The 27428-nt window shown below is 37.0% G+C and overlaps 4 protein-coding genes and 1 pseudogene across 4 annotated transcripts; 2 read left to right on the top strand and 3 right to left on the bottom strand.

Moving 5' to 3' along the window:
* Positions 1-542: 542 nt before the first annotated feature.
* Positions 543-2477, top strand: LOC145560430 (uncharacterized). The gene is made up of 3 exons (XM_081621680.1): positions 543-1046; positions 1307-1422; positions 2052-2477. The coding sequence occupies exons 1-3, from the start codon at positions 837-839 to the stop codon at positions 2212-2214; spliced, it is 489 nt and encodes a 162-aa protein (XP_081477806.1). The 5' UTR covers positions 543-836; the 3' UTR covers positions 2215-2477.
* A 4272-nt stretch (positions 2478-6749) lies between these two features.
* On the bottom strand, positions 6750-7625 carry LOC145560429 (stress-response A/B barrel domain-containing protein UP3 pseudogene; annotated as a pseudogene).
* Positions 7626-9578: 1953 nt separating this feature from the next.
* On the top strand, positions 9579-17330 carry LOC145560428 (uncharacterized). Its single transcript, XM_081621679.1, has 6 exons — positions 9579-9652; positions 9736-9807; positions 9910-10013; positions 10125-10270; positions 10370-10451; positions 17104-17330. The coding sequence occupies exons 2-6, from the start codon at positions 9771-9773 to the stop codon at positions 17215-17217; spliced, it is 483 nt and encodes a 160-aa protein (XP_081477805.1). The 5' UTR covers positions 9579-9652; positions 9736-9770; the 3' UTR covers positions 17218-17330.
* Positions 17331-20309: 2979 nt separating this feature from the next.
* Positions 20310-23262, bottom strand: LOC145560427 (pre-mRNA-splicing factor cwf23-like). Its single transcript, XM_081621678.1, has 3 exons — positions 22400-23262; positions 22101-22289; positions 20310-20652 (listed from the first exon to the last, which is right to left on the bottom strand). The coding sequence occupies exons 1-3, from the start codon at positions 23042-23044 to the stop codon at positions 20614-20616; spliced, it is 873 nt and encodes a 290-aa protein (XP_081477804.1). The 5' UTR covers positions 23045-23262; the 3' UTR covers positions 20310-20613.
* A 624-nt stretch (positions 23263-23886) lies between these two features.
* On the bottom strand, positions 23887-26906 carry LOC145560426 (protein EIN6 ENHANCER-like). The gene is made up of 3 exons (XM_081621677.1): positions 26513-26906; positions 25896-25963; positions 23887-24375 (listed from the first exon to the last, which is right to left on the bottom strand). The coding sequence occupies exons 1-3, from the start codon at positions 26685-26687 to the stop codon at positions 24244-24246; spliced, it is 375 nt and encodes a 124-aa protein (XP_081477803.1). The 5' UTR covers positions 26688-26906; the 3' UTR covers positions 23887-24243.
* Between the last annotated feature and the right edge of the window lie 522 nt (positions 26907-27428).

Here is a 27428-nt window from a genome sequence, read left to right as displayed (position 1 = left end):
ATTTTTTAACTAAGTTCGACTAATTATCATCTATCATACTCCATAGCTACTAGTTGTAAATGTAACTGTGATAAAATATAGATTACCGTATGAGACGATTAAGTCCGAACTTTAGTACATATCACAAAATAAATAAAAACACGATTAAAATTGTCTTCAAGACTCTAAAATTTTGCATGCTAGCTCAAGTATTGGGATCAAAATTTTCGACCACCTAACCAATTGAATCTTTTTAATTTCGCATTACCTTGCTACCCTTAAACGGAAAAGAATCTTCTACAATTGACCTTTTTGTATTTATCAGCAACTTGACTAAAATGGCTAATTACTAATTAGTTATTCTAATTCAGCTGAAAGTGCGTCCTTATCTCATATTTGTATGATAATCACACTTAACCACTTAATGTCTTAGTTTAATAAGAAATTAGAGACTCTAATCCATAGTCAATTATATAAATATAAATTACCTAACACTCAACATTATTATATAAATTTATGTGGGCACACACTCCACGTATATGACGTCGTCATATGTATCCGTCAGTCCACTTCACACATTTTTTCTTGATGTTCACCCTAATTCATGTAAAATTTCTCATATAATTCGCCAAAATTCTCATATAACCTATGCTTTTGATATTCAAGGATTTTATTATAATCTTTGGAACGTTAGGTTGGAAAGGTAGTTGGATTATCTAAATAACACAACAATTGAACAACAAAGTTCCACTACCACCAATACTATTTTTTCTTATCTTTAGCTTTCAACCTATCAAAAAAAGGTGTTAACTAGTGAAATTGATCATACAACCAAAAAAAAAGTGTACGAAAAAAATATGGGGTGGATGAAAAAGGCAGAGGTGGTAATGAAATCTACAAGACGTCCACCAATTCCGACACCGCCACCACCGCCGCCTCAGCCGAGGTGGAGTAGCTATACAAGGAGGGAGATTGAGAGGTTTTGGAGGAAGAAAAGACTTGAGGAAGAGGAACACTTTCTTGCTGCAATCAAAGCTGCTGCACGTCTCAGAGCTACTCATTTCTCTGTAATTCTTGACTAATTTTATTGTTTCGCATAATATTAAAACTCCATCCGTCCCATTTTAATAGCCCTTAAGTCATATTTGGCTCGCAGTTATTTTTTACCATTATGACACTCTCTATAAATCAAAATTATTTCGTGGATTGGATTTCACTTGAAATAACATTTTTGTTAGAGTATTGTTAATAGTCAGTCCTTAAGTTATTTAAGGAATCAGGTTGAAATAGCATTGATTATTGATTAAATGATTTTGTGTTTTTATAGGAAGAGGATTATTTGTTGTTTATAGAGAGTTTAGAGGAAGAAGAGGATGTTAATACCATCATTCAAAAGAAGATTTGTGGAAACAATCAAGAGATTCGTGTTGGAATTACGGATTGGTAAGTCTTCTTTTTGTAATCAATTAATGATTGACTTTTCTCTTAAGCCCCTGATTCTTTTAAATTAATGTAATTAACCATTTATAAAGTATGTGTCATTTGAATTGAATCGGGCTTTTGTCTTTATCATTAAATTCAAGTCTCAGATTAATCCGTCTTTAACATCTAAACTTAACTTAAAAGTGACAATAGCTACGATTGAACAAGATTGATCCAACTTTAACTAAATCGATCATAACTCTAAAATACTTTTCTTAAGTTACTTGGTTTGGAATTTGTTCTGTTACTTAGTTTTATAACTTTTGTTTTGCTTTGCCTTTTTTTGGTATATATACTTTAGTTAAAAGTGTCGCAATTGATGGTGAACAGACTATAATGTCTATGTCTAAGTAACCAAGTAAGGAATATGTTTTAGTATTGTCGTTATAAGATGAAACCATGTTGATCAATTAGGTGCAATTGATTTTCAATCGTAAAAAGATTTGAGTTTGTTGGGCACCTTAGCAGTACCTTAACAGAATCTAAACATTAGTTAGTAGCTAGTTTGTCCAAAACAAACTCGTGTAATCTTTAAAGTGGTATAATATAGTAGGTAGTTCCCGTACATTTTAAATATCTTTCCCGTGTAGGTGGACAAAGAGCAAATATGCGTACTTGAATCAACCAGTAATTGGAAACGTGGGTCGTCCAAGCAGACGGGCATATTACAAACCAGACAGTATCATTTGGTTCTACCAAAAGTCATTCCCAACTGCCACTGCCTCAGCTGAAGCTTTTTATCTTGGGGCTTAATTGGAGCATATTTATTTCCAAGTTTCATGCAACAATAGTACAATTCTATGATTGATCAATTAATTGTAATGTCTTATTTACCTTGGAAAGGATGTAAAATTTGATGTATGATTGTGATCCTAGCTAATTGCCATGGATTTGATCAGCAAAAAATGCAATTTATATTGATTTGCTCTGTAATTATGAAGTTGTTAGTTTGGATTTCAGATTTGCCAATTACAACATTGATAATTCATGTTGAAGTACATATATTTACGCTTTAATTAATGTGTCATTTATCATCTTATTCACTACTTCTTCATTTAATGAGAGCATTTGGCTTCCAACTATATATGTCAATTCAAATTAAGTTGATTAAAGTTATTGCTTGGTGCAGCTTCCAACTATATATATATATATATATATATATATATTTTTTTTAAAAGAGCTTCCAACTATATATGTCATCCATGTTTCTAATAGTTTCCAATTTTGTTATGAAATATCTTCCACTTATCACCCACTCGGGCTATCCCTCTAAATCATCTCAAGTAAAACTCCATATCGAATTAAAGATTCATGACATTTCCTACGACTTTACTTAAAACCATTCAAATTCATAACAAATTACAAGAAATCACATAAAGTTAAATTGATTATTAAAAAATAGAAATTGCAAAACTAAAAACATGAAATTAAACCATAACTAAGCTAAACAATTAGGTCAGGGTATATAGATAATAAAACACATGTTTGAGAACCAGTGTGTAATTGTGTATTATGATTGAGAATGGGCCGGTTCATGTGGGCTTAATTGGGCTCGAAAGGTGATTCATTAGGTTTAGGACCTTTAGGCCCACTTTTCTGTAGTGTAATTATGTTTGGGCTGGACCATTAATTACAAATTTACAACCATATAATATGACCCGGTTTAACCGAACTGGGTCGATTTGAACCCGGATAGTTATTTAAGTGTTAAACTAATTTTTTAGTACTCGTTAGATTCCGCCAGCTTTAATCAGCTTAATTAAGAAAATCAAAACGGCACCGTCCAATTGATCATGTCAATTACATCCGTAGCCTATCTGCTGGAATGAATAAATCATAAATTTTCAATTGTTAATTAAGTATAAAAGTATTTGATTAATTAAAAAAATCCATTCAAAAAGTTTATTTTTAGAAGAATAATCCGCAAAGTAGACCAATCAACTGATTAAGGACTAAAAATGTTGTTTTCAAAAATGGTGGGTCCATTGTTTAGGCAGGATAATTCACGTAACACTCATCAAATTTCCATGATATTTTTCAATGTATTTCTTGAATTCTTGTTAAGTTGTTATCCTTTAAGCTGGTTTATGACTGGCAAATCATGGAACGGCAATGTCTTATTATATATTTTAATTTGAGACGATTTAATAATAAAGACAGCATAGATATTGTATGTGGTAGGAGTAGAATTAGTAGCTGATTTTCTTTTGTATGACTTGAGAAAATCGGATTCAATTAGGTGTAATCATAATGTACTCTATAATTATTAATTAAGCCGGTTAGTTCAATTTTTTTAAAGGGTACTTAAGATTAAATCTCATCTATACTATAAACTTAGGGTATGTTCTCATTGACTGAACTCAGCCGAACTGAACTGAACTGAGCTGAGCTGAATTGAATATTTTATAAGACAAGGAAATTAGGAGCTGAACTGAACTGAAGTGAACCGAATTTCAACGTATGATAACATGCTCTTACTTAAACCAAAAGCCAATGATCCACACACCAATTCTTTAGACAACCATAGGCCAATGCCCAACATAGGATGAGTACAAGTAATTCATTAATAAATAATAATATTACTTTCGTTTTAATTTGCTCAACCCATATTTTTATTTTTATTTTTATTAAGTGTGTCCTAATTTTTTTGCTTTTCCTAATTAAGAAAATGGTTATTTCAGATTTATCATTATTTTCTTAAATTTAACATCAATCACTCGCCAATATTTTTTCTCCATACCTTTTCAGTTTTCAAACTCTAAATCTTGTACTCATACAAATTATCATAGGCAAAAAGGAGGGATAACCCAGTCAATTCCCCAAATTTGTTTATCTGGGGGTATAATTGTCTTTTCAAATATTAGTGGAGGGGTATATGTATTTTTTCATGTACTAGTTGAGTGGGTATAATTGTCTTTTCAAGTATCAGTGGAGGAGTATATGTGTTTTTTCATGTACTAGTTAAGGGATACATGTGTAATTTCCTCACCAAACAGTAAAAGCAAAAAACAAATAGTAATTGGACAGCTCACCAAAAGTACTGAATAAATGACCCTATTTTTTCATTATATTTATAAAAATGTCATCAGATCAACAAAAATTCGTTTATCTGACAGATTAACTTATATTTTCCCATAAAAAAATACTTGAATATGATACTAGGGACCAACTCAACTTTTTAGAAGAAAAAGATTGGCTACCAAACTCGTTGGCATAATCTCAAACAGCGTACAAAGTTGGCTCTATTACATGTGGATCAGATTGTAATTTATATCTAGATAGGAATAAACTAAAATATGTTATCTTTAGACCAATAATACAGTTCATAAAAAATTATATATTATAAACTCATCACATAAACAAAACCTCAATCATTATTGCATACATGATCAAATCTACTAATTTATCCACAGTTATTTTGAGGAAACATAAAATTGACACATCTATGACAATATGACATGCATCTTATAAAGTTCCATATTTCAAAACTTATTCATCATTAAAATAAATAAATGGGGTAAATAAAAAAGACATTGATAACTGCCTTTTGAATACAATTAGACCTCAAGTTTTAGATCACATGATAACCATTCTCACGTATAGGAGGGGCCCACCCCTAATTCCATAAGCCCGAGGCCCATCATGTACAAATGAAAAATTGTTCGAAAATTTGATGCCAACACATTTAGGGAAAATGTTAGTGTAAAACCATCTTATTATTATTATTATTATTATTATTATTATTATTATTATTATAAAAAATAATAAAAAAAAAAAAAAAAACTATAGAGTCAATCAATTTACAAGAAATTAGTGGGGAGTCGAGATATAATTTGGGCCCCCACCCCTCTAGCTATAGTGAACCCGATCCTGATGAAGATGTGAGCAGCTGCACGAGCACCAATATCCTGAGTCTTAGAGAACGCCTGAACCCGCTTCAGCAACACAATAGCATCCTTCTCTAATTCCCCCAACAAAGAAAAGGAGAAGGGAAGAAAACCATAGCCAATAGCCCTGCAACGCGCCCCATACTTGTCCCGCTTCCGCTAAGCCACCGCTGACACAACACGGCCAGGAACAAAGTCAGATAATCCCGATTGCGTCAAAGGTGAAGACCCTGTCAAGTCAACACATACATCAAGGCCTCTATTCCATGAATAAAGCAACACATCTGCTGGTCGTAGAGTTCCGTCATTTCCTCCAATTAACCCAATGTTAACCTCCTTTCGAACAGAAATCCCAGACCGAAAACAAATATCAACAAGGGTGTCACGAACAACATTTGTGTCGGTGTTTAATACCCACCATCCCAGCACAACACACCGCATGATCCCCATAAATATCCCCATAAAAAACCCTTGAGCAAGCAGAACACGGTGTTGAAACGGAGAACAAAGGAACATCCAACCGGTTGCAAAGAATACTACGGTAAGTCGTACCATTCATAGTCTGACCCAAATCCGATATCGGGGCCGTCCGCAACCAGGCCAAAGAGTGATCCCCCTGTTGGGACTTCCATAAGGCTACCTGAATATTATAAGACCATATCTCCCATCCTAATCGCTCTTTTGTCCTGATAACTCATCTATAAGGTGGTCTTATAAATATAAGACCATTCAAATTAAAAATTACACTCGATATAAATTTAGTAATTTGTGTTTGTTTGGTTCATGAACTAATCGTTCCTAAAACCCTATATGGGCTCAACTCTTGTGTAATTTTCCTCTAACCTATAACTCAAATAAACACCCAATTGTATGTGCTCGGACAAAAAAACAAATTCAATCATCAAACTATTACAAAGATATATTATGTGTCGATGTATTTAGCGTTGGTTTGTCTAATAGGACACATGTTTGGTCAAAAAACAAGAGTTACTAATATTTTAGCACCAATCTCGAACTTAATTTATCATTTTTAGATAGTTGTGGTCACAAAAATAGGAAGTTAATATTTTAGCACCAACCTCGAACTTAATTTATTGTTTTAGATTAGGGTAAATTTTTTGTTAAAAAAAAATGAACTTCAATTCACAAGTTATAACAAATCTACTTTGTATTAACAACAGTTTTGCAAGTTTTATTCTAATACGAGTACTATGTGTTAATGGACACACGTTACAAAATCTCCATTTAATTCTCTACGTGACAATGGCATGTATTATTTCATTATTTGCCAATGAAGTTGATAGTCAGTTGTAAAAAAAAAAATATTGATAGTCGAAATTTTGTTGTTTATTTCGAAGTTGCGTTTATTAGATTTTTCCTTATCCATAGAATCAATAAACATAAAATAAAACCAGAATTCAAAATAAAATAAATTAAAAAAACAGAATATAATAAAGCAACACAAAAAAAAGTACCCAAAAAAAAAATTACTCCACACTAGTAGTAACAGGAGTAACAGGGGTAAGACGAGGAACAACATAATCAACGGCTATAAAATGATCATCAGAAACCTTAAATTTCTCAATCAACGATCTCATTTGATCTTCATACTCTTCACCACCGTCCAATTCAATCAAATCAGGGAACACAACAAGTGCCGCCACACTGAATCCTTTCCCACGATCAGAAAAATTCTCCCCAAAACTTATTTGCACAAAAGGGTCTAAACTCTCCTTAATTTTCTTCATACCCTCCAAAATCTTTTCCTTTTCATCTTCACCCTCAACCTTCAGAAAAGTGAACCTCATAGCAGAACCGGGCCTTGGGACGGTCGGGCCCACAAGATTAACGGCCCAATCGATGGCGAAAACGTCGTCGCAAATGGGTTTGACGAAGGAGTTGACGACTGACACGTGTTGGTCGGAGAGGGAGTAGGTGGAGAGGTCCGCACGTGTGGGGTAACGGGCGTGAAGCATGTGAGTGAATTTGAGGGAAGAAGGGAGGGATCGAGTGCGGAGGATTGGACCAGCGGTAAGGTAGACCACTGAATCGAGTGAGTTTAAGCCGTTGAGACCGTTGACCATTGCATTGACTTTTGATGGATCTTGATCATCTTCGTCTTTGATGTTGAAGAGTACCACGTGTTCGATGATCTCGGTTTCTGATGATGGAGAATTTGCCATGGTTTTTTTGGGGGGGAAGAGAGAGAAAGAGGAGAGAGAAAGAAGGGTGAAGATGTGAGAGAGTTTTGAGTGGTGGTGTTTGGATGGACAAAGGTTTATTTTTATACTATAGTTTTTATGACATTTTTTTGGTTTTATTATTTTTATATGGATGAGTATAGTGAAAAATTGAATATGGGATGTGGGAATTGGGATGGTACGGAGTAGATGCTTAATGCTTTGTAGTTTTGGGGTAGGTTAAGGGACCTAGTTTCATGTGGGAAAAATGGGATAATAGTGCATAAGACATAGAATTTGATTTAGATTTATGTTTCAACATATGAAAATAATGCTATCTTGACTCTTGAGAGATAGTGGGCCCCTTAAGAATGAGAATAAAAACGTGTTTTAATTCGAAGTACTCGTACGTTATTATATAGAGTGACTTAATGTTGTAAGTCGTATTTAAAATACGTTAAGGAAGGTTAAAAGTCACAAAATTGGACTTTTATAATTTAGATGATCATGAGTAAAAACCTACAAGCATGGTTTGAATATTTTTTTTAAAAAACATTGAATATAACAAGGTTGAAGTTTTGAGACTAAAGACATTCAAAATTAGCCCTAGCAAAAGTTCGAAGACACAATGTCGAATTTACTCATTAAAAGTGAATGTGGGATGTGGGTTATGATTCATTGAATTTAGCTTAATTTAATTATTATAAAGTGTTTATGATCAAATCCAATGCATATAAAAATTTGACAAATAATGGAGATAAAATATATTACAAGTACCAAAGATTTAAATGATATTATGAAGCAAATTACCTTTTATTATCATGCATTATTTGAATGAATTCAATGAAACAAAAATATTGATTCTGAAATAATTTTGAACTAATAGTCTAATAGTCATAATGAATCAACAAAAAGATCACGAGGGATTATCTACACTTGTGATAACTCTAATAAACTACAAAATTGAACTAAAATTTGAAAGAAACTTTAATCTCGAATATATCTAAAACAACTAACTCAAAGAATCACCCAAAAACGAACTTTCTAATGAATTCAATGCACCCTACCTTGTCTTTGACATCTCTTTGTTTGTCATTATCGGAATCACAACTTTTTCTATTAAAACTAAGTAAAAGCTTCTTGAACCAGTGATCATGATCCTCCACCGGTGGCGGGATTGGCATAGGTTTAAGGTAAGCCAAGGCAGCATGTCTAACCAAGGGATTCTTTATCTTTTGAATATCTTCATAAATCGATTTTCGACGCAACTCTTCAAAATTTGGCGGGATCAAGTCACAAAGACTTGTGTACGAGTATTTAGCCGGTGATTGCAACTCACTTTTTGTGTCAATGCCAATGGTTGTTATTAGGTGTTTTGAAGACATTGTGAAGAGAATGCTGTAAAATATTTTTGTTGAGTACTTTTGATTTTTTCGAGTGAAATAATTTTTTAGGGTAGAAAAAAGCATGTGGTTATGTATATAAAGCGGGGTTTTGGAGGCAACAAGAATTTGAGTAGAATTAGGAATATGGAATTACAGATGATAAAAAAGTTTTTATTAAAAGATAAATTTAAAATTTGTTACACTAGTAAAATAATGTAGCTAGTTATATAATTACAGTAACAACTTTAACATATAAAGTGAATTATTTATTTATTTTAAGGCTGAAAAATTATCATTATGATAATTGTTAATAACCATTAAAATATAACAAATTCTTATATGTACCTGGACATATGGTGTGACCTAGGGTTTCGTCATTGTTATAGGGTTAGAAGTTAGAACTATTCGGTCAATATTACAAAGGTTTTTTTTACATGTGTTTTAAAATTTACTTTGTTATTTTATGAGTAGCCACACACATGAGACATGACGGACTATTAAAAAATACGGAGTACTAAATTAACACTAGAAGTTTTTCTTTTTTATTTATTTATTTATTTTTTTTTTTAGAACACCAGTACACTACGATGCTACGAAGTATTAGACACCATAAAATTAGCCAAAATTACTGTTCAGAAAATCTAGTTTACTCACTGATTTATCCTACTCATTCAACTGCCAAGACTCGTTCAACTATCCAAGATTCCAATCCCTCAACTTTCTCTCTCCTACAGTAACAGTAAACCATGAACTATATATCCCAATGTTCAAATTAGGTTTACAATTAATATCAATTAACATTATGTAGTTGCTATTTTTCAGGTAATTACAATTATTTTGATGTGTTGCTGATAAAAATGACTACTTTATCTGGGTTGCTGCCAAATTCTTCTGGTACCAATTTCTTTACTCTATTTTTTACTCAAATTTTTGTTAATTGAATTGTTGTATTGAAGATATTAAACAAAATTTCACTGCCCTTTTCAATTGATGTAGTTTTGGGTCATAAAAATGGAAACCCAATGCTTTCGTATCGATTTCGAATGTCTACTGAAGCCAATTCTAGAGACTTGATTGCTTGTAATTTTGTACCGAAATGGGTAAATAATTGTCTACTTGTTCTATTGATTTTTCATTTTATTTTTTTCTTTTTCTAAGCATATTAGTGTTTTGTTTAGAATTTCTGAATTGCCCATCTTATATATTGTTAGAATTTAAGGTCAGAGATCAATTATTCAAACAAGAGGCAGATTCGACCTCGGTTTTCGATGACTAGGGGAGGAAGTTATGGATTAAAGTTTGATGATGAGATTGATGAGGAACCATTTTGGGTGCAATTTTCCAAGGAAACAATCAGGTATTAGGATTAGAAGAATTTGTGTGGAACTATATTGAGATTGAAGGAGTAGTAGCTTGTAATTCAATTGAGTGGTTTGTTGTGCCATATTCTTTTCAGGGGTTTGAAGTCTTTGCTTGCTTTCCTTGCTCAGCAACCTGGTCAGTTGAAGTACATAGAATGGCCGAGTTTTCAGGACACGGTACCGCCTTTGCCTTACTTTTGGATGCATATTTGTTGTGTATGTTGCAATATTCTGCTGCTGTTGATTAATGTAGGCCTTTTCCAGGTTGAAATAATTCTTGTCTAAACTTCAAATACTTGTATATGCTTGTTTGTGCTCTTGAAAAACATGCTACTAGAGTTCTGATTGGATTTGTGTCCCCTCTCCATAATAATTGCCTTTATCTTGGTGTTTTACAATGGAAACTCTCATTGTATGTTGTCTTTGATGATAATTAGACTGATGAAAGCAGAATTGCTTATATGATCTGACTTTAAACAGAAGTCTTTGAATCAGAATACGTTAATCGTCAGCTCAATATGTTGATTTGGGTACCTAAATGCTTAGTACCATTTAACATAGTCTAGTGTCTTGTATATATGGAAGTGCATAGATGATGGAGTATCCTGGACATAATATCTCCTAAATTCTTTGGCTAATCATCGATGAATGATGTTATGTATGCAGAAATTTTCTGCCGCTGTGAAATGATTTAAGCCATGTTGGGATAGAACAAAAACTCATAGTTTATTTGTGTGTGTGTTTTTTTTTTTTCACAAGTATTGACAAATAAGTGTGAATGGAAGACAAGGAATATTCTCTTTAGAGCAAATGAAACATGGAAGTAATACGAAGTAATTACTTGTACCCTTTTGGAGTTTTATTTCGTTGATGCTATCAGTGTCATTTTTCATGAAGATTTGAGATCTATAGGACACTATCTGCAACGAACTACGTGGTGCGATATTAAATAGATTAGAAGGAAGGTTGTTTGATTGATTGTAGCTAAAGCTTGCGTGAATGATAACAATGGCTTTAGGCCATTACTCTCCAAAAGTTTCTTACAAATTTCTGCATGCCTTCTCTACTCTTTTCTCAACTATTTATACTACTACCATTCATACATAATTGGACAAAATGCCTTAATTGCTAATTTACTACAATTTGTCACAAGCTAGAGTTACCACAGTTAAGAAGCTAATACTCCAAAAAGTGTCTCCTGCTGCAATCAGAATCAGAGGACCGTTGCTTGTGTTGGTGGTGTTGGAGTGCTCTGCCTCCCCTGCTGTTCCTGTCCCCTCCTTGTCCTTCTGCTGTACACCAAAATAGGTGGAGCTTGTGGGTGTATTGCAATACCGGCCCCCAAAAGAGCCACCTTGTCCTCAAGGTGGAAGCTCGGAAATTGCTCCTTGACTGCTGCGACATCCTCCCATGTAGCCTCAAATGCTAGAACACCAAGCCACTTGATTAACACCTCAACTCGTCCCTGCTGCCCATTCTTGCGCCTCACATCCAACACCTCCTCTGTTTCAACCACCATCTCCAACTCCGGGGTCAAATGGGTGGGGATAGCAGGAGAAACAGGAACATCACCAACAGCGCGCTTCAATTGAGAAACGTGAAAAATCGGGTGAATGCGACATTGCTCTGGCAGTGATAATTTGTACGCAACCTGACCCACACGCTGCACCACCTCATAGGGTCCATAGAAGCGGGCCGCCAGCTTCTCAAAAGGCCTCCCAGCCAACGACCGCTGACGGTACGGTTGTAGTTTGAGAAAGACAAAGTCCCCCACTTGAAATTCTTCATCTCTACGCCTACCATCCGCATTACTCTTCATAATCTGTTGAGCACGCACCAAATTAAACTTCAATTCATCCAATATCAAGTCCCTTTCTTGCAGCAATTCCTCCACGGTTCCCACCGAAGTCTGTCCTGCTCCCACCCGAATTAATTTGGGAGGCTCTCTACCGTAAACCGCCATGAAAGGAGTGATCAGGGTTGCGGAGTGAGGGGTAGTATTATACGAATATTCGGCCCATGGCAGCCACTTTGCCCAAGACTTGGGCTGTCCTCCCGCGAAACAACGGAGATACGTTTCCAGCCGCTTGTTTACCACCTCCGTTTGTCCGTCGGTCTGGGGGTGGTAGGAAGTGCTGCGCTTCAGATCAGTCCCCTGCATCCGAAATAACTCCCTCCAAAAAATACTCAAAAACACTCTATCCCGGTCCGATACAATGCTGGCCGGAATCCCATGAAGTCGGACCACCTCCTTTACGAACACCTCTGCCACCGTATACGCCGTGAAAGGATGCTTAAGCCCAATAAAATGGGCGTACTTCGACAATCTATCAACCACCACGAATATGGTGTCCACTCCTTTCGATCGAGGCAAACCTTCTACGAAATCCATACTTATATCATCCCATATTTTCTCGGGAATGGGCAGCGGTTGCAACAACCCCGCCGGAGTTTGTTGAGAGTGTTTGTTCCTTTGACAAATTGAGCAACTTCGAATATATTGCATCACATCCTTCCTCATTCCACTCCAAAACCAATCCGCTCCGATTTTCAAATAGGTCTTAGTCTCACCGACGTGTCCTCCTTCCGGTGAATCGTGATACACTCGAAATAGGGTAGTTTTGTGCACCGAATTCCTTGGAATTACGACCCGACCCTTGTATAGCAACTGACGACTCTCCACAGTATAACCAAGGGGTCCCTGTCCTTTCTCGACTTCCGCCATTAATTTCTGAATTTCACCACTCTTCGCGATCTCCTCCCTCAAAGCATCCCAATCGACCAATTGTGTGGCCACAATCGCATTACATTCCCCACCATTCTCATCCTCGCCGCGCCTCGAAAGGGCGTCGGCCACCCTATTGGCCACCCCGGGTTTGTATTGAAGTTCAAACTCAAACCCCACCAATTTCCGAACCCACTTCTGGAATTCCATCCCGATCTCACGCTGCTGTGTTATGTATCTGAGACTCTTTTGATCGCTTCGAATTACAAATTTTCGGCCCCTACAAATAGTGTTTCCACTTCTCTACCGCGAGACAAACCGCCATGAGTTCTTTTTCGTAAATCGACTTCCCTTGTCCCCTAGGGCCGAGCACTTTGCTGAAGAAGGCCACCGGTTTACCGCCTTGCATCAACACCGCTCCGAGGCCGTACCCCGAGGCATCCGACTCCACAACAAACTCTTTCGAAAAATCAGGCATGATAAGCACGGGTGCCGAGGACATAGCCTTTTTTAAGGGCTGAAATGCCTCATCTGCTGCCGGAGTCCACCCGAAACCGTCTTTTTTGAGCTGCTCTGTTAATGATCTCGCTATGTGTGCATAGTGATGAATGAACTTTCTGTAATATCCCGTTAAGCCCAAGAATCCCCTCAAATCCCTTAATGACTTCGGTGTGGGCCAAGAGATCATTGAGCCCACCTTCTCTTGGTCTACTTCAACTCCCTCATTAGAGATTATGTGGCCCAAGTAAGCCACTTTGGGCTTCCCAAATTCACATTTTTTTTAAGTTTGCAAACAGTGAGTTTTCCTTGAGAGTGGCTAACACTAATTTTACGTGATTAATATGATCCACTTCACTAGCACTATACACTAAAATGTCATCAAAGAAAACAAGTACAAATTTGCGTAAAAAAGGTCGGAATACCTCATTCATTAGAACTTGGAAGGTCGCCGGGGCGTTAGTGAGGCCGAAAGGCATGACTAGAAATTCATAATGCCCCTCATGAGTCCTAAAAGCGGTCTTGTGGGTGTCTTCCGGTCGCACTAAAATTTGATGGTAGCCGGCCTTGAGATCAAGTTTCGAAAACACCCTTGCTCTATTCAACTCATCTAGCAACTCATCGATTACCGGGATGGGATATTTGTCGGGAACGGTCTCCTTGTTAAGGGCCCGGTAATCCACACAAAACCTCCATGAGCCATCTTTTTTCTTGACCAAAAGCACCGGGCTTGAAAAAGGACTCGTGGAGGGTCTTATGATACCCGCTTGCAACATCTCCCCGATAAGTTTCTCGATCTCATCCTTTTGGAATTGGGGATAGCGATAGGGCCGGACACTAATTGGGTTACTACCCTCCTTGAGCACTATGGAGTGTTCATGCCCCCTTTTTGGAGGTAGCCCACTTGGGTTCTCAAACACCATGGCAAATTCTTCCAACACACCCTTTAAGAATTCTGGAGGCCCACTGATTTTCGGCCCATTTTCATTTGGGCAGCCCACCTGTTTTTCCAGCTTGGTCATCTCCACTAAGATGCCTCCTTCCTCCTTTCTCAACGTCCTAATCATGGCTTTAAGGGTAATTCCCGATTTAGTTAAGCTCGGATCCCCTTTAATTACCATGGTCTTCCCATTCAAGGAGAAGCTCATTTCTTGCAACTTCCAATTTGTGAGAACGGTTCCTAATTTCTCGAGCCATTGTATTCCCATGATCACATCCGAATTGCCCAACTTGAGAGGCAAAAAATCCTCCTCTATCACTATTCCATCTCCCAACTCCACGCATACTCCTCTACATTGCCCTTTTCCTTGAATATTCTCCCTGTTCCCAAGTGACACTCCAAAGCTAGTCTCACCGGATACCACTAACCCAAGACTCCCTACGGTTTGTAAGGATATAAAATTATGGGTGGCTCCCGGGTCGATCATGACCACCACCGATTGCTCCTTGATTTTCCCTCTAAGCCTCATGGTTTTCGGGTTATCCAATGATTGAGTTCATAGACACGGCGACCGGATTCTCATCAACTTCCAACTCCGGTGTCTCTATCACCGCAAAGTCTCCTCCGTCCTCACCTTCTTCCTCTTCTACTAACAACACACTAAGCCCCTTGGCTCCAAAAACATGGGTAGGCCCGGTCCACCTCCCATCACACTTAAAACAAAGGCCTTTTGCTCTTTTCTCTTGCATTTCCCGCTCAGTTAGTCTTCTCACACTTCCACTAAATTGCGAGGAGTTTGGGTAAGGTTGGTTTGGGTAAGAACGGGTGGGTTGGTTTACAAAGGCTAAGGAATTTTGTGAGGATTGGCTGGGTTGATTGCTGTGGATTGGGCCAGTAGGACTTGGGCCGAAGTTTCGGGCTGGTTGGGTATTATAAGTGGGGTTGGGCTGATTTGTGGGTTGATGAGGTTGGTTAGATCCAGATCCCAATATTGTGGTGGCTGGTCTCCGATTAAAATAGGAGTAGGGTCCGGGTTTGGTAAACACTCCACTCGACTTCTTGAACCCGGCGACCCGATTTCTCTCTTCGACCCGCACTGCCAAGTCCATAGCTTCATCCAAATTTATCGGATTCAACATTCGAATTTCAGCTTTCACTTCTTCCCTCAGTCCATTAATAAACTGAGCCTTGAGAATATTCTCCGGAATGTCGGGAAGAGGCGCCACCTTCTCTATAAAAAGCCTCCGGTACTCCACCACCGTGGTGGTTTGTTGCACCGCCAGCCATTGCTCGTGCAACGAGCCAACGTTGATCGGTCGGAATTGGTTCAACACCCGTAACTTCAAATCTTCCCAGAGTACCACCGGTCGGCGACGGTGTTCCCATTGGTACCACCGGAGCGCGTCGCCGTCCATTGCTACGACCGTGGCTTGTAGCTTTTCCGTTTCCGCCAGACCGTAGAACTGAAAAAATTGCTCACCCCGAAGTATCCAACCATCGGGGTCGGAGCCATTAAAGGACGACATTTCCAACTTTCGGTATCGCCAATTTCCACCCCCATCACGGTTGTCTTGGTACCTGCACCGGGGTCCCAGTTGCCAAACCTGAGGCCTCCACCTCCTAGCGGTGTTTCTCCGAAGTTGCCCTCTCCAAACGGCTGGTTTACCTCCTTGTTCTGCAACGCCGCCATGCAACGCCGCCATCATCGCCCTCATCTCTTCAATGAACTGGTCCTGCTTTCGGGTTAGTGTGTTTTGGATTGAGTTTTCCCCATCTCCGATCTTCTCGAGATTGTCTTCCATTCGCTCTTCAAGCGCGGCCACCCTCTCCGGGGTCACCGTCAACGGCGTCGGCGGCATCCGGCTCTGATACCAAATGCAACGAACTACGTGGTGCGATATTAAATAGATTAGAAGGAAGGTTGTTTGATTGATTGTAGCTAAAGCTTGCGTGAATGATAACAATGGCTTTAGGCCATTACTCTCCAAAAGTTTCTTACAAATTTCTGCATGCCTTCTCTACTCTTTTCTCAACTATTTATACTACTACCATTCATACATAATTGGACAAAATGCCTTAATTGCTAATTTACTACAATTTGTCACAAGCTAGAGTTACCACAGTTAATAAGCTAATACTCCAAAAAGTGTCTCCTGCTGCAATCAGAGGACCGTTGCTTGTGTTGGTGGTGTTGGAGTGCTCTGCCTCCCCTGCTGTTCCTGTCCCCTCCTTGTCCTTCTGCTGTACACCAAAATAGGTGGAGCTTGTGGGTGTATTGCACTATCTCATCTTATATTGACTTAGATGTCTATCTTATATTGACTATAAGAATGACCCTTTTTCAACCCCTTAATGAACACCTTGAAGTGGTTGAATATGTTGATTTGGTAACAGAGATGTATAATGTCCATCTCACGCAATCCTGATAACTGATTTTTTTAGTTGTCCTTCATTCAAGTTCCTTTTAATGGCACCGTAAATTGTATATCAAAGACCTTTAAGGTTAATGCCTAGTCCTTGTTTGAACTGCTATGGGACTGTTCCATGGAAAGCAGTAATTGATGAATACAGAGGATAATATGTCTAATATCTGACCGTCACTGCCTTGTGTATTTCACTAGGGGGCTGAAAATCTAATACTTTCCTTTTTCTGTTTTTTGTTGCAGCTGCGAACTGCCACCCTCACCCTTGTACTTGTAGCAGGGCTTGTTGTTGCTTTGTCCTCAATTGATGCAGCTCTTTCTTATGTGTTGGCTTTGCTTCTGCGAAAACCTGCATAATGCAAACTGTTTTGGGCTCGATTCTAGCTTAATCACAGAGAAACACTAAACATATCTGTAACTTTGACACAGATTCATTGCTTGATTACATCATTTCTTTTTTGTGAGGCTCATCATGATATATTTAGATTTGTATAGAGTAGTACAGACTAGTCAACTAGGAGAAAAGGCTTTGGTAAAAAGCATGACAAAAGTCAAATCTTGTTTGCCTATTATTTTGATTTGCCATAATTATGCAATTTGATTTAATATATTATGGCACCATGAAGTGTGTATACTGTATAGTCTGTGTACTTAGAGCTGTCAATTCGGGTTTGGGTCGGGTAAGAGTGGGTCGGATCAACTCGGGTCGGGTCAATTCGGATTAATTTCATAACCTATGCGGGTTGGATTTGGGTTGGGTCATCCTTGAGTCGGGCCACGTCGGGTCATACTTCTTATTAGGTTTGGGTTGGATATAGGTCGGGTTACATTCGGGTGAACAATAGATTGGGTTTAATTCGGGTTTTCACGGGTTAAAACGGGTTAGGGTAATTCTTGGGTTCGAGTCAGGTTCGGTTCAAGTCAATAATTTGCGGGTTAGAACCAGGTCGGGTCATTCTCGGTTTTGAGTCGGGTTCGATTCAAGTAAATAATTTGTGGGTTATAATCAGGTTGGGTCATTTTCAACTCGGGTCATTCTCGGGTTCAAGTCGGGTTCGGTTCAAGTCAATAATTTGCGGGTTGTAATCAAGTTGGGTCATTTCCAAGTCGGGTTATTCTCGGATTCAAGTCGGGTTATGTTCAAGTCAATAATTTGCAGGTTACGATCACGTCAGGTCATATTCGGGCTTAACTAACTATAAATAGATAATTATCATTTTTATCAAGCTAACTATTTCCTTTGACTATAATATATATGACAATATAATAGGGAACTATAGTCTATAATTTAGAAAGATAATTATATCCTTTGACCATAAAATAATATATACTATATTTAACTCTTAAATTTGAGGATGATGGTCTTTTCTTTTGCTGGCCTGGACCGACTTGGTCTCCTTAGACAAAATGCTTTGATCTACAATAATAAGGTGGTCTAAGTTGCATTTAAGGTGATTTGAAATCGGGTCAGAAACAATTTGGGTTGAATTTAGGTCGGGTCAATAACAAGTCGTGTTAATTTCGAGTCAAGTTAGTAACAGATCGGGTTGAATTTTTAGGTCGGGTAAGTAATAGGTCTGGTAAAATTCGGGTCGGGTTAATAACAAGTTGGGTTTAATTTGGGTCAGGTCAATAACAAGTCGGGTTAATTTCGGGTTGGGTTTGTAACAGGTTGGGTTAAATTCGGGTAAGGTTGAATTCAAGTCAGGTTAGTAACAAGTCGGATTAAATTCGGGCTTTGACGAGTTAAAACAAGTTTGGGTCAATTTCAGTTCAAGTCGGTTTCAGTGCAAGTTAATTAAATTGGCCGTTGTAAATTGGTAAATCGGTGCAAGTTGTAAACCGGTAAATTGGTCGTTTAAATGGATGGTTCCACCCACCCAATTGGACTTCCGGAGGGTATTAAGGACCATAATAAACATTTCGGCAATTTTAATTCCGGGCGAAAAAAGTCAAAAAATTCAAAAATTGAAGACTAATATCCACACTTTTTGAGAAATTTTAGAGTCTTCGAGGCCCGGTGTCTAAAAGTCTTGAAATTCTATAGAATACATATCGGGGTTATATAATGTCATTTGGAACCATATATGATTATTATTTGTTGTCATAAATGTTCGTGGTAGGCTTGAGTTAATGAAATCGGTGCAAGTTGTAAATCAGTAAATTTGTTGTTTAAAGGCAAATTGGATAGTTCCACCCACCCAATTGGAATCCCTTGGGGTATTAGGGACCATGATAAATATTTTGGCGACTTTTATTTCCGTGCAAAAAAAGAAAAAAAAATTCCAAAATTAAAGGCTAATATCCATGTTTTTTTGAGAAATTTCGAAAGTTTTGGGGCCCGGTGTCGAAAGGATATGAGATTTTAGGGGATACATCTCGGGGTCATATAATGCCATTTGGAACCATAAATGATCATTATATATTGTGATAAATGTTCGTGGTAGGCTTGAATTAATATAATCGGTGCAAGTTGTAAATCGGTAAATTGACCGTTTAAAGGCAAATTAGATGGTTCCACCCACCCAATTGGACTCCTAGAGGGTATTAGGGACCATGGTAAACATTTTGGCAATTTTAATTTCGGGCGAAAAAAGTCAAAAATTCCAAAATTAAAGGCTATATCTACACTTTTTGAGAAATTTTGGAGATTTCGGGGCCCGGTGTCGAAAAGTCTTTAGATTTTAGGGGATACATGTTTGGTTCATATTATGCTGTTTGGAACCATATATGATCATTATATGTTGTCATAAATGCTCGTCGTAGGCTTGAGTTAATTAATTTAAATCGGTGCAAATTGTAAACCGGTAAATTGGCCGTTTAAAGGCAAATAGGATGGTTCTACCCACCCAATTGGACTCCCTGAGGATATCAGGGACCATGGTAAACATTTCGACAATTTTTATTTCCGAGCGAAAAAAAGTAAAAAAATCTCGAAATTGAAGGCTAATATCCACGCTTTTTGAGAATTTTTGGAGGTTTCGAAGCTCGGTGTCGAAAAACCTTTAGATTTTAGAGGATACATGTTTGGTTCATATATGATCATTATATGTGTACTACCCTTAGTACAGAAATACCATTGAGTGTTAATGTTGTACGAAGTAGTACCTTTTAAACCAACCCGTATCTTCTTAGCCTTTTTTCATGTCAATTTTGAGAATTTTTTCCAAATTTAAATTGAATGTGTGAGATGACCCTGAGGTTATATAAGTTGATTTGGAATTATAACAAACTTAGTAACTTGTCCATAAAGACCCCGAGAATGAGTTTGATTTAACTATAGGGCCATTTCAAAATTATGTTACATACTTACATACGGAGAATGAGTCAAGAATCCTTCATCTTCACTGGATTATCAATTAATTATACCCAATGCATCATTTATCATAATTATGCTAGTGATGTCAGATTTTGCTATGCTATACTACATCGGTATTCTATATCCCAGATCAATAAATTGTTGTAATTTAAAACGAATACACGCTCTTCATACAATTGTGGCTGAATTATAATTCTAAGACGACAATCAACTTGTAAAAATATACAAAGATTTTTCAAAGCATTACAGCTTTACAAGCTCCGAGACCTTTGGGCCATTGTCGTGCAAACTCGTGATGGAAAATGGTTCTTCATACAGTTTTGACGGGATCCCAGAAGATAAATTTTGCTTCTGTCAAGAGGAAGCAGTCATCCAAAGCAACAGTCCATCAGTGAAGCCCGGAGCTTCTGCAGTGAAATCAATAGCACTTTGTCTTAAGTTTCCTTCTTGTTCGTTTTTTGTTTCTCTGCAGCCTGTTCAGCACACAGGAACAAAAGAAATAAGGAACAATTCAATACTGTAACAACTCGTGGTAGTCAACAATATGATAAATTTAAAAACAATGCGTTAAATTGCAAACATGAAAATAAGATAAAGAGCTCTTCAAACAAACACAATAGCATCAGTAGCCTAGTAATCTGAGAACCAACAGCCACATAACAGCACTAGCATTAGATAGATACTCCGTAGTAAATACTACAATGAGATGCCAAAACATAAGATAAACAATTTTCACAGTACAACATGAGTTGTTTACTAATAAGAAGTCCTTAAATACATCTAAAGAAACAAGAACCATGAAGCAGATTGAAGTAACTATATTTTTTTTCTTGGATCCAAACCTAAAAAGCCAATAGTCCTTTATGCCTACCAAGTTTAAATCAGACCTTAAACAAAAAGAGTTTGTCAACTTCACACAGCTAAAAGAGATGGCACATCATAATTATTCAGTTCTGCACTAAATTGATGCAAAACATAGCTCACAGCATCGACATTCAAATAAAACCCCAAAACTAAGAAACAACTTCAGATAATACTCCCTCAGTCCCATCTGCCTTAACACTATGAACATTTTCCTTATTTGGATAAGAAATAAGACGAGAGAGGGGAAAGGATACGAAGGAATCCATTTTCCTTTCCCCTTTTACAAACCAAATCCCTCCAATGTTAAAGAGATTTGGAGGAAATGTACCCCCCACCCCTCCTCTCTTTTTCATTTTCTTCCCTTTCCCTTGGTAGAATCATTACAGAAGTAGCTGTTACACTATGAATAGTAAGGTTCAGTAACTGACACATGTGTAGGAAACAAAGCATCCAGAGGAAATTTTGTTAAAACATCACGAGCTAACACCAATCTCCACAGTCAACAACCCAAATTCAAATCTATACACTATAGTCATTGGCAGTGGGTTTTACATGTCCATAGTCAGCAATCAGCAGAGACACCCAGTATTCGTTTCACTCTCCCTTTCTGTCCCTTGCTTACCGCCTCACCAGCTCACCCTCAACTGATCATGACATAGGATCTAACAATTTGAGCTCCTCACTCCCTTCTATTTCAGGAGGATGCGACGTTATCCACACAGCAACAGATCAATGGATTAGATGTGACATTATCCTCAAATTGCACATCATTTATCAATCTGGAGGCAATTAATAGTAGTTTCCTACCCTTGTACAGGGAACATATGAGTATATAACAGATTAACAGATAAAGAGCGCCAGCAGCAAAATTTTCATAAAACCGAAAGCCCTACTCTTTAGCTTAATTACTTACAAGTAAAAGAATTGGCAGGCTAAGCACTTAGCTATTAATCAACTAACCCTACACATTTCCTTTTTCTCTATTCACAATCCTCACACAAACAATAGATAGAGAATAACACTAAAACAATCACATTAAATAAAATAAATAGCTAACCTTTCTGAGTTTATCAAGAACTGAATCCTCAAAAGCCTGAAATCCAGCCCCAACAACATTCCCCATTGGTGCTTCGTCTCGCTCCACCGGCGCTTGGGCTCTTACAGAAGGCATTGGTTTAGTTGGTTCAAGAGGCAAAACCAGCAATGGATTCGATAAATCCCCAATCATAACTCCAGTAGCAGCAACCTATCAAAACAATCAATTATTCAAATTCATCACCTAAAACAAAAATTCAATCAAACCCAACACTGAAATCAATCAAAAACAAGCAATCAAACCTAAATTTCAATACTTACAGCATCCTCTTTTGATCCCATAACAACAAGTGCAGAAGAACAAGAACTCTTCTTCTTAGAACCCTTAATCACAACATCTTCAACATCTCCAAATTCCTCAAACAATTCCCTCAATCGACTCGCGCTATATTCGGAATCACCCTTCTCCCAACTCACCTTCAACACCTTACTCTTATCCAATGCAACCCCACCCACATTCTCTCTCCTCTCCTCCTTCTCAAACACTGGTTTCTTGGCCAAACTAGCTTTAATTCTAGCAATTTCCTCAGCCAATTTCTTCATAATAGCCTCCTCTTCATCACGAGCCTTCTTCTCCGGATCAACAAACGATGCCCTTTCTCTCTCCTCCAAATCCGACATCATCCGACGTCGTTTCGCATCGAATTGCTTATCTCGAACCTTCTTCTCTCTTCTAACCCTAAGCAAATCATCGAATTCTTTCCTAGCTTTAGGATCTTTGAGAATTTCGTAAGAAACTCGAAGTTTCTGGAACTTAGCAGGAGCATCTGGGTCGTTGAGATTTTTATCTGGGTGCAATTCAATAGCTTTTTTTCGATATGCTGTTGAAATTTCTTTCTCAGTGAGCTTCGATCCTTCTTCTCCTGTAACTAACCCAAGAACTATGTAATGGTCTATTTCCTCCATTATTATCTGTAAACCCTAAAAAAACAAAAAATCTAATTAAGGAAGAAAGGGTGTTTGAATCGATGAATTTTATTTGTAGAGAGAGAAAGAATAGAGTTCTGCGCGTTAACGCCGACTACGATTGCGGCTGCGGCGGCTGAAATGGGCGGCGACAGCGCCGGAAGGCGGCTGCGCACAGAGGGAGCTCAGAAGGAGGAAGAACAGGAAGTTTGGGAACAAGGAAAAGGAAAGAGGAGAAGTTGTTTGGGTTGTTAAGGGTTGGGGATTTGGGTTTTAGGGGTAGTTTTGTCATTTCTTCTTTGAAAGTAATGTAGGCGAGATTTAATTTTGATTCAAATCATAAATTGTCGCTTTATGAATATGTTTAATTTTCACTTTTCAGTTTCTTATGTTGTCGATTTTCATAAATGTTACTCTATTTTCTTTAATATGTTTAACTAATTTTTATATCCATTTATAAGTTACTCCTACATTATATGACTAAGAAAAAGAAAAAAAAAAACCCAAAATCAATGATACGGAGCGAGTAAAATTTATACTGAAATAGGTAATCGTAAGCGTTAACTTGAATTAACATAACAACGACTTGAGAAGACTGAGATTTTCTCATACTTGTAATTTTCTAAACCTGTGAAAAGTCTTGTGGAGTGTCTAGTTAAATTTTTTATGATCAACGAAACAAAACTATGCATTTTTTAAGAAATGCAATTAGATGCGAAACACCAAATACTCTGTAAAACTGTTTCTTGAAATAAACCAAGCAAGCACTAAGATAATAGTAATTAGTAAATTAGTACTGTAATACATTTGAGGGGAATATTAGGTACGATGCAAGATGAAAATGTCAATGGTGAATTGGTAGCATAATCTCCATTTACATAAGCAAACTTTTTCATATACTGTATCTGTTATAAACACCTGGAAACACTGACCAAGTGTTCAAGAAATTGCAAACAAAACGACACTCAAGCTCATTAGCAATTCAGCAACATACAAAACCCAATTAGTGGACTAGCTAATATTCAAGAATCTGAAGCACAATCTAGATGTTTAACTTGATTCAGATTGCACACTGCAAGATTTGTGATGGAGCAAAAGCACTTCATCATCGAATTCAATGATAAGAACTTGCAAGGTAATTGAGCAGAACATTTGGTTTTGTTTAAAGACTTCAGCATTGGCATTTGGGGGAGGTAAAACTACTTAAGTACAACAGCAGCATTCCTAAGAGCCAGATACCGCTGCACATAATCATCAGGAAGTGACCTGACAAGTTTAAAGACTTCAGCATTGGCATAACGCAATTTGGTCCTTGGATCATAATATTGTGCCTGCATAAAATGGCAGCAGAAAATTTCTAGTGCATCAGAAAAATCAAACTATGAACAACCAACTCTAATTGCATATATACTACAAAACACAAATTCTACATATGATGAACAGATTAAAATGTTGTTCTTCTATATCTTTGAAAAAGCAGGTAGGGAGCGGAGAGGGATAATTGTCAGTAGCTCGTTTATTGTGTATCACAATTTACAATAATTGACTTAAAGATTCATACAGGGCCTATTACTAAAAACCATCAATATATATCAGTGAAGAATCGGAAGAAATCTAAATATGTTTCAACACCTTCCATTTGGACTGAGAATAGGTTTAGTTATCCATGTAGTATTTCACAAAATCCATTTGAGAAGCAGATATCCAACTGTGTTCCTTCTTTTACCAGGTTTCACGGTTAGTGAGGCCGTTAAAGAGTTAGACTTTTTACAAACTTCAGTCCCAACAACAGTAAACAAGAGACCAGATGCATTCAGAAAAGTGACATATTTGAATGTAATATGGCCTTAGTACAGAGTAAGATTATTTGAACCCTTGAAAGATCAACACATAGGAACCCTGATACTTGTGTATTATGATGAAAGAACTTCAGCTACCTATCGTATAAATATGAGAATATTTCCTTATGTATTGTTATCAAAACTTGCTTCCAATTCCTTGCCCTTGTGAACATGACTTGTGATTCATCTCCTCACAAGGATACAGTTAGGTTCAAGAAATATAAGACATCATCAAAACAATGATACAACACCATACCTTTTTGACAAACACTAACAGTAATAATCTCAATCACCAACCTTAAATCTCAACTATAGTAAGCAAACAAAAGGTATTAACTTAATTACTTAAAGATGTCAGTATTGAAGCAGTGATATTTTCATGCAGCAATCAATACTACAAGCTCTTTAGGGAATAATCTCTTTCCTACATCCCCCTTGGTTCAAAGGCAACTAAAAACACACAGATCAAAGTTTTCACTTTGAAATTTCAGACCGTGACATCCTACTGCTCATCGTATTTTTATGGATATAGTCACAGTATTATTAGTATGAGAAAATGGTAGTTCAATTATTCACAATAATACTAATTTGATTCATTGTAAATATTTAATAAGGCCCCGTTTGGTTTAATGTAAAACATTTTCAATGGAAAATTAGTTTTCATGGAAAACATATTTTCAAGGAAAAACACAATTGTAAATTAGTTTTCCTTTGTTTGGTTGCATACAAGAAAAGTCCAAGAAAAATAAAAAATAAGAGTGGAAATGTAAGGATGAATGAGAGGGAAGTAAAAAAAAAAGAGGTAAGGAGGAGAGAGGAAAATGTGGCTTCCCTTGTTTTTGGAAGGAAAATGTTTTCCATCATTAAGGATGGAATTTTCCACCCTTGAAAAATTGTTTTCCACTCCTTAACAAACCAAACAAAGGAAAATGGGAAAAAAAATGGAAAATTCATTTTCCATGAAAATATTTTACATCAAACCAAACAGGGCCTAAGTGTCTCTGTCTCACCTCATATCCTGTAATATCACATATTCTCTTGGGTGGATGCATTGAAGGTGGTGCCTCAATGTTCATATCTGTGAAAGCAAATACCCAATAGGGTAAGAAAATCAGTGTTAATTCTATCAAAACCAATTGAATAGGTTATTAGCTTGAAGGTAAAGGAAAAAACCGGGGAAAAAAAAAAAACCACTATCCACAATGAATTCAATACAGAAAGCTAAAACCCATAATTTCTCCATTATAATCCATCCACAAACCACAATGTAGATGGTAGAGGGCAGATAGCACATAGTTTAGTTAATTAAGTCCTAAGGATCTTAGGGGTACGAGTTCGAGTAGTCGAGTACACGTCTCCATCATTGGACTATGACTCTACTCCACACACCTAAAATAAATTCATTCACAATGATCATAAAGTTCCAAACTTTCTAATTAAAACCTCCATACCCCTAAAAAATTCAACCATTTTTGTTCTTCCTAAAGCAAAAATCACTATTCAAAACAACAGAATTAACACATAAACCAATAATTGCAACAAAACCCAATTCAGAAAAAACAACACAAATCACCATTAACAGAAACACTTAATAAAATTCAAAAGGATTAAAAAGGAAAAATCTTACAATTGGGTTCATCAGGAGGGTAATTTTGGTAATTTTCAGCTTGAAGAATCTGTTTAAGATGCTTCCAATGTCTGCCTCTGGATTGACCTTTTGGGTATTTTTCATACATCTGAACTTTCTTGAAGTTTAAGTGAGTTGGTAAAACTAATTCAGCCTCCAAAACTTCTTTCTCCATTGTTGCTTTCTTGCTTCTTTCTCACCCACCATCATAATCTTTCTCTACCTTAAAATGCCATTACTTAATATTCCAGAGAGTTCTTCGTCCTGGGGTTCATGTTCTTCTTCCCCAATTCACTGATTTTTGAGTGGTATGTTTAAAGTTCATGTGAAAAGACAGCTTTGCCCCTTGAGGCCTCCTTTTCGGTCTTCACCGACGTTTCTTCCGTGAAATTGTTACCCGCCTCATTTTTAATTACCCTTTAAAACCCAAAAATAAAATTGGACCACCCAACCTCTTAAAAAGCATGGTTATTAGGCTGGGGTGGCTAGTAATTGGGAAGAGAGATATGAAATGGCCAAATTGCCATAAAGAGCAATGATGTAATATCTTAATGAATATCAACATATTCCTAAACTACCAAACAATGGATTAATACTCACTTTCATGAATTTCCAACACCAATTTTCCATCCATAAATCCCCAAATTTTCATTTTCACATGCCAAATGCCCCCTAAGGTAAACAATATCGATTATCATAAATAAATTCCACTAATTTATTTAGTTTTTTTTTAGGGAATTTAATGTATTATATAGATCCATTAAAGGATTAATTAATTAAGCAAAAAATCAAATATGAATTGGTATATTTGTTGACACAAAACTCGCAACCTAAGGGTGAAGATATTTCAAGAGAAATTTATATGATAACTAAACAAAAACATCACATTAGTTTATTGAACAAAAAACATTGTCTT

Source organism: Chenopodium album, chromosome 9 (genome assembly GCF_948465745.1).
Source record: "Chenopodium album chromosome 9, dcCheAlbu1.1, whole genome shotgun sequence".
Taxonomy (NCBI): domain Eukaryota; kingdom Viridiplantae; phylum Streptophyta; class Magnoliopsida; order Caryophyllales; family Amaranthaceae; genus Chenopodium; species Chenopodium album.
This window is presented reverse-complemented; position numbering and strand designations above follow the sequence as displayed.